This window comes from Octopus bimaculoides, chromosome 5 (genome assembly GCF_046866305.1).
Source record: "Octopus bimaculoides isolate indiv1 chromosome 5, ASM4686630v1, whole genome shotgun sequence".
In the NCBI taxonomy this organism is placed as follows: Eukaryota; Metazoa; Mollusca; class Cephalopoda; order Octopoda; family Octopodidae; genus Octopus; species Octopus bimaculoides.
The window spans coordinates 115,919,195-115,934,038 of NC_142932.1; the positions used below are offsets into that span (position 1 = coordinate 115,919,195).

The window sequence follows — 14,844 nt, forward strand, 5'->3', positions numbered from 1 at the left end:
CCACGTCTTTTCCCCAAATTTTATTTTATTTTCTTTTAATGTATTTGTGCAACTTTCTGTAAAGTGTGATCCTTTATTAAACTGACGTTCTGAAACGTTTTCATTCAGCCATAACATATTTTAAACTTGAAGTTCCTCAACCCGATTCCCTTTCCTTCTTTCTTTAATAAAACCCACCTCCCTAATACTTATTTCATGTACTTTTTGTACATATCCTCTTCAAGTATTTATGTTTGTGTATACATGTTCTATGTGTGTGTGTTTATGTGTGTGCGCAAAGAGAGAGAGAGAGAGCATCAGACGAAGTAGTTTCTTCGCAGTCGATCGATCAACTAGAAATAGTTGCTAAATCTCTTGTAAATCATAGCCCGCTGCGAAAAAGATTCATCAGTGCTCTGCTTTTGAGGCCATAATTTAATTTGTAAAGTAATATAAAGTAAATGAGTTTTTGAGACGGTGACCTGAATAACCTACCAGACTGTATCCGCCATCGTTAACACGAACCAAAGATTTAGAGACGCTGAAGGTCTGACGTGACTTAGACGCCACTTAATCATAATAAAACGACTAATCCAAGCACCCTGGCTTTTCAGAGCTTCATAAATAAGGATAATCCATGGGGTGAGATTATTTTATTCTTTACTGGTTTCATCCAGGAGTTGCGGCCATGCTGGAGCAGTGCCATTAGAGTGAGTATTCGTTTATTTCAAACTCACTTCCTGACTGACCATCGCTCTGGATTTGGTTCTGGTAAAGCGATAATTTGGATAAATCTGCCTTTCTCTACGTTTCTTACCGTGATGTGGGCTTATCTGGCATCCCAGCTAAAACTCTGTCTAGACGTTCTTTGAATACATCCACATCTACACCTCCTAGTGGTATATATGTAATATACGACTTCTTTTATTTGTTGTAATTCTTTCTAGGAGGGAGCTGGTTTCTTACAAAGAAACAAAAACATTATCGCTAGAATTTGCATAACGACAACAACGATTGTTACATATAGAACTTGAGGAAAATCTTGCATATTTTTTCCTGTTCCACTTATAGATTGTATCCATAAAATGCGTAATCGTTAGTCTCATTACTTGCCTGAAAAATAATAGCTTCTTCATATTGTTATTTAAGCCTTTACAACCACAACGAAATACACCAATGATTAACGATATACATGTGAATTTATAATCAGGATACAGGTTTTGAGGCAAGACGTTGAAAAACTGTGGGCCCTTGACTCCTACCTCAATTGTTTTCTCTTTAATTCTCTTAACTGCAACTTAAGACTGATGTCAAAGAAGAATTCTCCAATAAACTGAATTGAAACATTATTTTTCTGTCTTTTAGATAACCATTTCTGGAAGAGTTTGGCGCGTTTTTGAATAGTTAATACTGTAAATACAACCGATCATCGGCATCTCATCTATAAAGAAATCCAAGACAGAACTCAGTTAATATTGTTTAAATTCTTTATTGCTTATTTATTTTTTAGTTTTGCTTTTATTTTGTTTTCATCGTTTACAACAATCTTCAAACTTTCCGCCCAAACACTCCTTAAACGACAAACATGATTCTACCTATGGCTGACAAATTGCCATTTTAACTTCGTTTTGTTTACTTTCTACTTTCCCAACTGTAAAGTACTCGAGACTTTACACCGACGGTTATTATATTACATCATCTCCGCGCTTCTTTAACAAAATATAAAGAGCACGAGGAACAAACAGCTGTACAGTTATTGCTCATATGTTTTTCGAGCCCCGGAGGTTTCTCAGCTTATTATTTTATCATAAATCAGTCTCATTTTTATCTTGAAGTAAAAATAAATTACAAAAATAAGATATATTCGCTAAGCAGAACTGATATCATAGTTTGTTATGCTTCAGTTCCTTTGGACATTACTGTCAGGTTCGACAAATTTCCCGGTCTCTTCCACACCCTGTTCCCTAATTCTCTCTCCACCATCTCATCAATCCCACACACTCCCTGGGTGTGTGTGTGTGTGTGGGGGGGGGGGGTGATGTTGCATGTGTGCACGTATCCCTGTTTTTCTTTCACACGCTCTCTCTATTTTCTCTCTCTCTCTCTCTCTCTCCACACACACACAAACATACACATACACATATACATATATATATATATGTACACACACACACACACACATATACATATATATATATGTACACACAGACACACACAAATACGCACACACAAACACATAAACACACACATACACACACATATGCACATATATATACACACACACAAACGCGCACACACAAACACACACACTCACACACACTCACACACACACACACACACACACACACACACACAGGCATATATATATATATATATATATATATATATATATATATATATATATATATATATATCAGAAGAACACAAGAGGGATCGAAAATTTAACACAGCTGTTGTAAATTTTAAACACCACTTATGTTCTTTAAATACATGCGCCACACCTGGAACCAATCCTGAATCCGATCTACGGTTTATATTGGATTTCGTATCTATCTACATATGTGTGCGAGTGTGTGTGTGTGTGTGTGTGTGTATGTGTATGTGCGTATACACACACACACACACACAAATACAACATACCTGCAATATGCTACCCACAAATGACACTTAATGATTGTTTTACCATACTGTCAGCTCAGTGTTATAGTAAAATACATATTATATGAATGTGTGTATGTGTATGCATGCATACATACATACATACATATATATATATATATATATATATATATATATATATATATATATATAAGAAGATAGTCGGAAAGTGGAATTCGTAAGACCGTTTATTCAGAATCACTACAATCGTTTCGGCTCATTGTGCACTCGTACCTTACGGGTGAGATGCTTCAGGCATTACGGGTGCAGATGCGTCTCCTCAAGTGACTACTGTTGTTGACATTAGGTAGCCAAATAATGTGGACAGGCTTTAAACAGCATACTATAAGTTATCTACCCAACTATAAAATTATTACTATATATGTATGTGTATGTATGTATGTATGTATGTATGTATGTATTTATGTCTACATGTTTGACTAATTCCTTGAAGGGATTAGTCGAACACGCTCCAGTATAGCCACAGTCCGATATAAGAGAAACAAATAAGAGAAAATAAATAAGTAAAGGAATTAAGTTGTAAGTTTTATTGAATTTTTTTGCATGAAATGAGATGTCATGTTTAGTCACACGTATATTTCAAATTTAGGTCAGTTGATATTTAAAAATATTTTGTATAACACAATAGCCAGTAGAAATCTTGTTTCATATAAAAGACTGGAGTTTATGATTGATGGCAGTAATCAACATATACGCCTAGAACTGTGAACAAATAAGAAAAAAAAGCGATCGTAATGTCAGTAACAATACCCTACAAAAGTAAAACGCACAGCGATATTTTGTGTAGTTACGGGCCTGGTAACTAGAGTAGAAAAGTATATTTTGCATAATTCTACATTTACTATCTCTCTCGGTCTCTCTCGTTCGCTCACTCTCTTTTTCTCTCTCTCTCTTTGTCAGCCAATCTATCTCTCTGCCGCTCGGTCTCTCGCTCTCTTTCTCTATCTCGTTACTGCTGTTGTTGAGTTTAGTGCCCAACGAAGATTATCATCGCCAATACATCCAGTGCTGTGATTAAGCTCCAACTGTACGAGGAATATCCAATGCAAGGAGTTCAAACAACCACAACGGTGAAACGTACGCAGGGACCGAATAATGTAAACTTGTGTTTATCATAGTCTCTTTCTCTCTCTCTCTCTCTCTCTCTCTCTCTCTCTATCTCTCTCTCTCTCTCCCTCTCTCTTTCTCTTTCTGTCTGTCTCTCCTTCTCTCTCTTACACGCACATTTATACATACATACATACATACATACATACATACATACGCACGCTCATGCACAGGCTCACACATCATACATTACCTGGTGTACCCTTATCAGATGGGTAGTCATGGTGGGTATACTGGGATTCGTATATTTTACTCCAGAATCACTTTGATGGCATCCACTGGTCTATCACATACATACATACATACATACATACATACATACACCCATCCATCCATCCATACATACATACATACATACACACATACATACATACATAAATACATGCATACGCATACATATATACATGCATACATCGAAGCCTACAGATCCAATCCATCACTGGAACTGTAAAAAGTTGTAAAACTTTCCAAAAGTGTATCATTTAAATATATATGAGTATGTCTAGATATGCAACTATATGCATGAGAATACATACAAAAAACATACAAATCTGCACATACATACATACATACATACATACATACATATATACAAAAATACCCCGTTGTTGATGTTGAAATTCCAATGAGGGAGCCTTGGATCTAAGTTAGAAACCGGCTGTTTTCTCTATTGGCATGAAATCTTAAAATAGACTAAATAATGACATACATGCATACATACATACATACATACATACATACATACACACACACATACATGCATACATACATACATACATACATACATACATACATACATACATACATACATACATGTTGCCAGTTTTCCTAATTCTCCGTATATTAATTTGATATTTTCTCTCTTGTACAGCTATTGTTTATTCACTTTCTATTCTGAAATAATTAAACTGAAAATATTGTATGCTAAGATTAGGAACGTAGCTTCGAGCGATTGTCTTACAGAATTGTGTATGAAATATGATATGACACACAAAAGAGAAAGTATTGCAGTATACAACCTCCTTAGTTATTGCACTCTTGTCGGTAAACATCAAAGCATTTTCTCAGTCTCATTTAGTTCGTTGATGCCAAGTTTTGTACACAACAGTATCCTGATGCTAATATCTGATATTACGTGGAATGGTACAATTAATGACTCTGAGCTCCTTTTCTTTTCTGTGTAATCTGTCGTAGAAAGTCCCCTCTCTATGTGCAGAGGTAATTTCGCTAATAGACACACCCATCCTATGATGTCAACTCTTTGAGCATTCCTATTAAACTGCCTACAATTTTGATTGGCTGATTGTATACCAGCCCACTTCCATATTTGAATTAGAGGTATATTCTTTGCTTTGATTTCATATGCTGTAGTGACTTCAACGTAGCAGCATGTAATTATTCCGCCGAGGTAGACTTTGCTTTTCATTTTTTGGGGGGTCAATAAATTAAGTACCAGTTGCCTACTGAGGTCGATCTAATCGTCTGGGCCCCCCCTTCCCCAAAAATTTCGGGCCTTTTGCCTAGAGTAGAAAAGATTATTTGAGGTTGTAGTTGTGATCTGAGTAAGATTTGGTTGACGTTTCTAGCAAGTCTAGCGATTGTATAATAACTTTTGTGTGACATTATATTAAAAGTACAACACCCAGCTACATGCACTGCTATACAAGTCAGCAGGTTTATTGATCGCAATCTGGAAAACTCATTCATCGAAACAAGCACGTAAGCCACACGTACTACAAGATATTTTGTTTCTGTGCTTATTTTCTTACACAATTCAAGCATTTTATTTTTATCTCTTATTGCTATGAGCCAAAAATCCAATGTGTTCGTTCGTCTCTCTTTGATTATAGGGCCAACATGTCGGTGATGAAGTCATCTCGCCAGTTATGGAACCCTTTAAGACGATGTAATAAAGACAATACCAGAGAGGTGTCCACAGTTTTAACAGAAAGAAAACCAAATTTGTGTCCTTTGGTAAAAGATAATACAAAACCGAAACAGTTCGAAGATGTACCAGGTCCACGAAATGTACCTGTCATTGGTACGTTGTGGCAATATTTACCTGGAGGTAGGTGGAAATCGTATCATTATTTTCATTTTCATTACAGTATTTCGGGTGGCAGGATCGAGGTCGCATGACAAAATACCTTGCATATTTAGTGGGTCTTTCCGTTCCGAGTTCAAATCGCACCGAAGCAGGTTTTCATTTTATCTCTCGACGCCGATAAAATATGTATACAGACAGAACAGTCTATTATATTTAAGGTCGGTGGTATGATATAATCGACTGTTCCATCCGTATTCTTTTTGCGTCAGTTAGAAATCATAATTTCACTCGAATACAATGTTATATTGTAGTTTAAAATGAACTCGTTTTTGTTATTTTACCCAGCTAGTGCCTGCTTGTCTCCACCTCCTTCTTTCGCTCTCTCTCTCTCTCTCTCTCTCTCTCTCTCTTCCTTTTCTCCCCTCCCACTCTCTCGGTTCTATTCCTATTTTCTTTTAACTTAGTGCAGTTTTTTTTTATCGTATTATATTTTAACTCTTTTATAAGACATAAAATTGATTTGTCACCTTTATGAGATATAAAAAACAAGCCACATAAAATAATTTTGATAAAATTATAATCAGAAAGGTGTGAAAAGATTCGGTGTAACCTCATTTTTTAGTGAAACTTTTTCACGTACACAAGAATGTTTAACTTCGTTTTTAAATATATATATATAGAATTTTTGGGGATTAACGACTCGAGTTTCAGGTTACCTCGATCGTCATGTAAGAGCTGTTTTACCTTCAATTTGTACACATATTTTTAACAATTTGGTTGGATGGTCATTGTTTCATTGGTTATTTTCTAATATCATACGTTATTTTTAAAGCTGTTAGGATGTGGCTGTTGGGGTAGGTTGATATCCGATGTTATTTGCTTTCTAGTGAGAACGATAGAATAAGCACTAGGCTTACAAAGAATAAGTCCTGGGGTCGATTTGCTCGACTAAAGGCGGTGCTCCAGCATTGCCGCAGTCAAATGACAAGTAAAAGAATAAAAGAATATATATATATATATGTGCGCGAGTGTGTGCGTTTGTATATATATATATATATATATATATATATATATATATATATATATATATATATATATATATATATATATATATATATATACAAACTAATGAGGTTCATCTACACCATTGCTCGACGTGCTACAGGTAGCTACAGGTACGGTCGTCTTAAAAACAGGCCGTTGCCAGGTTCATAAAATGATCAGAGCAGGTTGAAACTTACGTGAGAGAAAGGCGAGGAGAGAAATAGAATTGGAGGAGCCGTGAGAGAGAAAGAGAGGGCGAAATCACTGAGCGACATGGAAGTACTTGGAATAAAGGTAGGACAGAATAGAGAAAGAAGCTAGAGAAGGGGAGGGGGAGTAAACTGTGTGTTTATTCTGTTTATTTGTGTGAGCGAGCGTTTTACTAGTTAGTTGATTGTCGTGTTCGTTTTCTTCTGTCGTAAAATTTTTCTGTATATTCAATGTTAACAAATATTTTGAAAGACGATTGCTTTTAGACGTGACCAATATAGTAGAAAACTGAACTTGTTGCTTTACTGTAGCGATTTATTGCATCACAATTCGACCAAGGTCAAATTTGTTTTTTTTTTTTATTGACTAAAGTCATTAAAATATACAAAAATATAAACACAAAACTATTTCATAGACACTTACTTTTCCCAAAATGCTTATGCCAAAGTTTCTTGCAAAAGTTTTTCTGCATTGCCAAATGCCCTTCTTGGTTTCTGCAGATATGCGCAACATTGTCTTCTCAGACTGCAGTTTACGTCTGACTTGCGGTGAGATTTGTCTGGTTGTTTCTGTCTGTCTATAGAGTGAATGGCGGAGGCGCAATGGCCCAGTGGTTTGGTCAGCGGACTCGCTGTCAGAGGATCGTGGTTTCGATTCCCAGACCGGGCGTTGTGAGTGTTTATTGAACGAAAACACCTAAAGCTCCACGGGGCTCCGGCAGGGAATGGTGGCGAACCCTGCTGTACTCTTCCACCACAACTTTCTCTCACTCTTTCTTCCTGTTTCTGTTGTACCTGTATTTCAAAGGGCCAGCCTTGTCACACTGTGTCACGCTGAATATCCCCGAGAACTACGTTAAGGGTACACGTGTCTGTGGAGTGCTCAGCCACTTGCACGTTAATTTCACGAGCAGGTTGTTCCGTTGATCGGATCAACTGGAACCCTCGATGTCGTAAGCGACGGAGTGCCAACAACAACAACAAAAATAGAGTGAATAAGTGCTGCTTCCTTGTGTAGTCGTATAGCCTTGTAGATTGAGCAGGCAGTCTTATTGAAATTTTGTGCACAGTATATCCTATGTAAGTTATTGCTAGTTGTTGCATATAAAACTTTTGTTGAATGGGTTGCATTAGAATGACGGATAACAATTGTGATGAAAGTGGACTACCTGGCTGATGTCATTTAGTTGGGTGGTGACTGCGTAGTTTGTGCAGTGTGGTTGTGTTTCTATATTTTGCGACTGGCAGAATCGTTAGCACGCCGAGCAAAATACTTTGCAGTATTTCGTTCGTTTTATTTTCTGAGTTCAAAATCCGCCGTGGTCGATTTTGCCTGTCATCCTTTCCGGGTCGATAAAATAATTACCAACTGATCACTAGGATCGATGTAATCGTCTTAGCTCCTCCCCTCAAATGCTGACCTTGTGCCATAATTTGAAGCCCTTGTATTCTTTTCAAGCCTCCCAGCGTGTGTATGTTGTTGCCTTGTTATGACGTTGGCTGTGTTCTGTCTCAGCAATTTCTGAGCAACCAGAGACAAAGTGGCCAGTTACTTCTTGGAACTTGCTTAGATTTATACCGTTTTTCGGTATTCTATGTTGGCAGGACTTTGCTGCAAGGCTCTGGTCTTCATCAGCAATGAGACCTTTTTTTTTTTTTAGTTTAAGGTCAGCTGTTCTGAGCCATTTATGTGTCCTGAGTTCAAATTCCGCCAAGGTCGACTTTGCCTTTCATCCTTTCGGGGTCGATAAATTAAGTATCAGTTGCGTTCTGGGGTCGATCTAATTGACTGGCCCCCTCTCTAAAATTTCGGTCCTTGTGCCTAGAGTAGAAAAGATTATTATTATTATTATTATTATTATTATTATTATTATTATTATTATTATTATTATTATTATTGCTGATGTTGCTGTTGTTGCTGTTGTTAAGGCGGCGAGCTAGCAGGATTGTTAGCGTGCTGGACGGAATGCATAGCGGTGTTTCGCCCGTCGCTACGCTCTGAGTTCAAATTCCGCCGCGGTCGACTTTGCCTTTCATCCTTTCTGGGTCGATGAAATAAGAACCAGTTGCGTACTGGGGCCGATGTAATCGACTCGTCCCCCATCTTCCTCAAGCTGCCCTAGCGGCAAAAATTTGAAACAATTATTATTGTTGTTGATGTTGTTATTCTTGTCGTTGTTGTTGTTGTTGTTCTTATTTTGGATTAAATATTATTAACATTAAAAAGCCGCATTGCAGCGGATGATATTTGGAGTACTTAGAATGACGTACAAGTAGTTGTGATGAATTTGTAATGCTTATTATTATTATTATTATTATTATTATTATTATTATTATTATTATTATTATTCAGTAGTTTCATTTCTATAGCGTGCTTTCACTTCACTACCGAGCGCAGCTCTGTGTGCCTTGGGTATGTGCTGTGGTTTGCTGTGATGCTCTTATGGTTACTGTACTGAAAGTGTTTTGCGTAAGATGTGTGCAGTGCCCAGTAGTGCAATTTTCTGTATGTTATATATACTTGTAAGTCCTGGTGTTTTTGTTATGTATCAGTCTGAATATTTTTTTATCATACCTAATGCACCCACTATGATAGGAATTGTTTCTGTCTTTAGATTCCACATTCGAGTTACTTCTATTTCCAGGTTTTTGTATTTTGAAAGTTTTTCCATTTCTTTTAGGGAAACGTTGTCATCTGCTGGTATTGATACATAAATTAGAAAGCATCTTTTTTCTTCATGATCTCTAACAACTATATCTGGCCTATTTGCCTTAATTTCTCTATCTGTGTGTATTGGCATATCCCAGAGTATGTTTGATTATCATCGTTATTATTATTATTTTTATTATTATTATTATTATTATTCAGTAGTTTTATTTTTATAACGTACTTTCACTTCACTACCGAGCGCAGCTCTGTGCGCCTTGGGTATGTGCTGTGGTTTGCTGTGGTGCTCTTATGTTTACTGTATTGAAAGTGTTTTGCGTAGAATGTGTGCAGTACCCAGTAGTGCAATTTTCTGTATGTTATATATATTTGTAAGTCCTGGTGTTTTTGTTATGTATTTGTCTGAATATTTTTTTATTATTCCTAAGGCACCTACTATGATAGGAATTGTTTCTGTTTTTAGATTCCACATTCGAGTTATCTCTATTTCCAGGTCTTTGTATTTTGAAAGTTTTTCCATTTCTTTTAGAGAAACGTTGTCATCTGCTGGTATTGAAACATCAATTAGAAGGCATTTTTTTCCTTCATGATCTTTGACAACTATATCTGGTCTATTTGCCTTAATTTCTCTATCTGTGTGTATTGGCATATCCCAGAGTATGGTTGCTTTCTCGTTTTCTGTGACCTTTTCTGGCGTGTGTTTATACCATCTTTTTTCTGTTGCTATTCCATAATGTTGGCATAGCTTCCAGTGTATATAGGTCCCAGCTCTGTCGTGTCTGTGAATATATTCCTTCTTAGCCAGGACTGGGCAGCCAGAGATAATATGATTTATTGTTTCTTGTCGATCTCCACATATTCTACAGTTACTTGTTATATTTCTTTTCATTATGTGTTTTTGGTAATTTCTGGTGGGGAGGCTTTGGTCTTGTGCAGCAATTAAAAATCCTTCAGTCTCTGCTTTGAGTCCTGAGCTTCTCAGCCATTGCTGGGATTTTTCTCTGTCTATTTCTTTCGCATTTAGTTTAGCCCAGTATTTACCATGTAGGGGCTTTTCTTGCCATCGTTTTATCATGGTCCGTTGCTGTTCTAGTTTTAGTTTGGATTTCATTTGTTTTATAGCTTTTGTTGTTTCTTCTTCTTCTTCTTCGTATTTGTTAGGTAGATTGATTTCTTGTTTGTATTTGTCAGCTTCCTTAAATACTGAAAACAGTTTTTTGTTTTGCTCGTGTTTTGTGGCTATTTGTATTAGTTTCCCTTGCTTCTGGAGTAGGTATTTTTGCAGTCCTATGGTGGTTATTTTATAATAGTTTTCTAGCTGTATAAGACCCCTGCCACCTTCTGTGCGTTGTATATATAGCCTTTCTATGTCAGATTTTGGGTGGTGCATCCTATATCCTGTCATTATTTTTCTTGTTTTCCTGTCTATTTTACATAGTTCGTTTAGTGTCCAGTTAAGGATGTTGTAGCTGTAGCTTATAACTGGGACTGCTAAAGTGTTCATACCCATTATCTTGTTTTTAGCATTGAGCTCTGTTTTTAGTATTGATCTAACTCGTCTATAGTACTCTTTCTTTATTTTTTCTTTCATTTGTGTATGTTGTATCCTATCTAGTTCATTGACTCCTAAATACTTATATGGTTGGCTTTCGTCTAGTTCTCTTATTTCATTGGCTTTATCTAGTGTTATATTGCTACTTTTAACTAATTTTCCTCTTTTCAGGGTTGCTTTGGCACATTTTTCTAATCCGAATTTCATTTCTATTTCCTTGGTAAAGCCGTGTACTGTCTGTAGTAGTGTTTCTAGCTCTTTGTCGTTTTTTGCATATAATTTTAGGTCATCCATATATAGAAGGTGGCTGACTGTTTTTCCATAGCATTTGTAACCGCATCCAGTTCTATTTAGCAATTCTGTTAGAGGTGTGAGTGCCAGGCAGAACAGGAGTGGAGAGAGCGTGTCTCCCTGGAATATTCCTCTTCTAATGGGGATGGCTTTCGTTTTCACAAGTCCCTCTTTTGTTTGGAGCTGTAGCACTGTCTGCCATTTGTTCATTGAGTGCTCTATGTATTTTATGATAATTGGTGCCACCTTGTTTATGGCTAGTGTTTCCAGAATCCACGTGTGGGGAACACTGTCGAAAGCCTTTTGGTAGTCCACCCAGGCCATACTGAGGCCTTTCTTCTTTCTGCAGCTGTCTTCAGTTATGGCTTTATTGATCAATAATTGATCTTTACAGCCGTATGAGCCCTTGCAGCATCCCTTCTGCTCTTCTGGAAACAGGTTGTTATTTTCCAGGTGTTTACTCACTCTCTGTGATATTATTGCAGTAAAGGCTTTGTAGATCGTAGGGAGACAGGTTATCGGTCTATAGTTTTGTGGTTTCTCCGTTTCCGTGGATTTGGGGATTAAGATGGTTTTCCCTTTTGTGAGCCATTCAGGCATTGTTTCTGGATCTGCTATTATGTTGTTAAAGTTTTCTGCCAGCTTTTTATGCATTGCTGGCAGGTGTTTTAACCAGAAATTGGGGATCTTGTCGTGTCCAGGTGCTTTCCAGTTGCTTAGTCTTTGCAGTGTCTGGGTGACCTCTTCAGTTGTTATAGGGGCCCAGAGTTGCTCAGGTGCTAAGTTCGGTGTTTTAATGGTCCTTTTTTGGGGTTGTTGCTTCACCGACCATATTTGTTTCCAGAATTTCTCTAGTTCTTCTGCTGTTGGTGCTGAAGTAATGTCTATTTTATTTTTACCCAGTTCTTGGTAGAGTTTTTTGGGGTTGGATTTGAACTGTTTGTTTTGTTCAAAGAAACGTTGGCGTTTCTCATACCGGCGGATCCTCTGTGCTTTGGCAAGGATGTCTTGCTTTAGTTTTTCTTTTGCCTCATGTAAGTCTTTTTCTGTAATGCTGTATTTGTACAGTATTTTTGTTTTCTTCTTGTTACTTAGTAGTGTTGATTGTTTACTAATTTCGTTGAGAATCGATAAATCTTTTCTCTTTTTTTTAATTTTGTTCTGGATGTTATTTATCCACAAGGTCTGTTTGGGTGGTAGAACTCCTGTTCGGATGGGTTTCAGTGAGTATCCTGCTTCTTTTGTGGCTGCAGTGGCTGCCGCATATATCATGTCATTTAGCTCAGTGATATTGCCTGTTGTTTCTGTGGTTGTTAGTTCCGTGACGGCCAGGTTTATGCTATTTATTATTGATGTTGTTTTATTGCCTATTTTGATTTTTGGGAGATATAATCTGTGGTCCATTCTAAGATCTGTGGTTTTCAGTTCTTCGGTTATTTTCATTTTCATAGTATCGTAATTATTAGGTTTCCCTTTGTTATTTCCAGGCTTTATATTTGTTTTGCCTTCCTTTTCATTCATATGTTTGTCTGTGGTGTTCTGGATTGGTGCTTTTTGTACACTATTATACATCTCTACGGTCTGGGTTTGTTGTTTTTTGTTTACTTCGTTTTTGCCGGGCATGTTACGTTATTATTATTATTATTATTATTATTATTATTATTATTATTATTATTATTATTATTATTATTATTATTATAAGGATGATATTATTATAAGGATGAAAATAATAATATCATCCTTATTATTATTATTATTACTATTGCTGTTTTGTTCTTATATTGATAATATCGGTATACTGATAATATCGGCAAACTAGTTTGAGGTTTTAAGTTTAAATCATGTTTAAAGAAAAACAAACAAAATCTTTTTCAGGGCGATTTTTCAAATTAGACGAAGCATATGCGCTGACCAAATTACAAAGTGAATATGGCAATGTAGTTCGTGAAAATCTCTTTGGCACCCAGCTTGTTCGGTTGTTTGACCCTGCTGACTTTGTCACCGTCTTTTCCAGTGAACACAAGTCACCCAAGCGTCCTGGATTTGAAATGATGTCATATTATAACGACACATATAACAATGGTAAACATGGCCTTCTCACCAGGTAAGAACGAGAAATAGATTGTTTGTCAGTGTTTGTACAACAAAGAATTTTTTTTTCAATGGAATGAGGCTTTTTGGCGCCGCTGTTTGGGCGCTGGCGATTTGGCACGGCTGACTGGTCATTCAGCCAGTTTTGGCGTCAGTACTTTTTGACACTAAAGGCAAATACGCACATGTGCTCGTGCGAGTAGAAATATACAGAGAGAGAGAGAGAGGGAGAGAGAGAGAGAGAGAGAGAGAGAGAAACTACAATTTATTAATTGAACACGATTGACATAAACACTTTCCCTCTCCCAAGACACATAAAGAGAAATATTCTGACAGACATACAGAGAGAGAGAGAGAAAGAGAAAGAGAAACAGAGACAGAGAAAGAAAAAAAAGAAAGAAAGAAGGAAAGAAAGAGAACGAGAGAAACAAGTCAAACAAGTCAGCGTCGAATCAGCGATGCCAAATCTGTTTTCTAACAGAAGCAGAAGACTACAATGTTTCATGTGAAAATGAGTAATTAATGGCGCCGACCCTGGTACAAATGTTTTCCCCTTTTTTTTTTTATCAAGTTTGATCTGGAAGACGGGGCTAAAGCTTTAACTTTCACAGTCGCACGGAGGCTGGAGAAAATTGATGCGGTTAATGCTCAGTTCAAACTGCAGCAAACAAAGGACTACAGCAATGATATATGCAGGGTGGTGGGGAATTCAAAAAATATGCTGACAGGAGTGGTTGTGTAGTAAGTAGCTTGCTTACCAACCACATGGTTCCGGGTTCAGTCCCACTGCGTGGCACCTTGGGCAAGTGTCTTCTACTATAGCCTCGGGCCGACCAAAGCCTTGTGAATGGATTTGGTAGACGGAAACTGAAAGAAGCCCGTCGTATGTATATGTATATATATATATATGTATGTGTGTTTGTGTGTCTGTGTTTGTGCCCCCACCATCGCTTGACAACCGGTGTTGGTGTGTTTATGTCCCCGTAACTTAGCGGTTCGGCAAAAAGCGATTGATAGAATAAGTAGTAGGCTTACAAAGAATAAGTCCTGGGGTCGATTTTCTCGACTAAAGGCGGTGCTCCAGCATGGCCGCAGTCAAATGACTGAAACAAGTAAAAGAGTAAAAGAGAGAGACATATATAGAGAGAGACAGACAGACAGAGAAAGAGAAAGAGAA

General features: G+C 37.1%; 1 protein-coding gene across 4 annotated transcripts in view; it reads left to right on the forward strand.

Moving 5' to 3' along the window:
• The window catches only part of LOC106877221 (cytochrome P450 CYP12A2), a 128,408-nt gene that overhangs the window by 74,803 nt on the left and 38,761 nt on the right, over window positions 1–14,844 (forward strand). The window contains exons 2-5 of one of the 4 annotated variants that reach the window (XM_089353012.1): window positions 1,345–1,447; window positions 3,559–3,755; window positions 5,616–5,833; window positions 13,452–13,680. In XM_089353012.1, the coding sequence (XP_089209138.1) occupies window positions 3,754–3,755; window positions 5,616–5,833; window positions 13,452–13,680 (449 nt within the window). In that variant the 5' untranslated portion in view covers window positions 1,345–1,447; window positions 3,559–3,753. Of the gene's footprint in view, window positions 1–1,344; window positions 1,448–3,558; window positions 3,756–5,125; window positions 5,485–5,615; window positions 5,834–13,451; window positions 13,681–14,844 lie in introns of those variants that run through there. The other 3 variants (XM_089353013.1, XM_089353016.1, XM_089353015.1) reach the window with 3 other exon arrangements.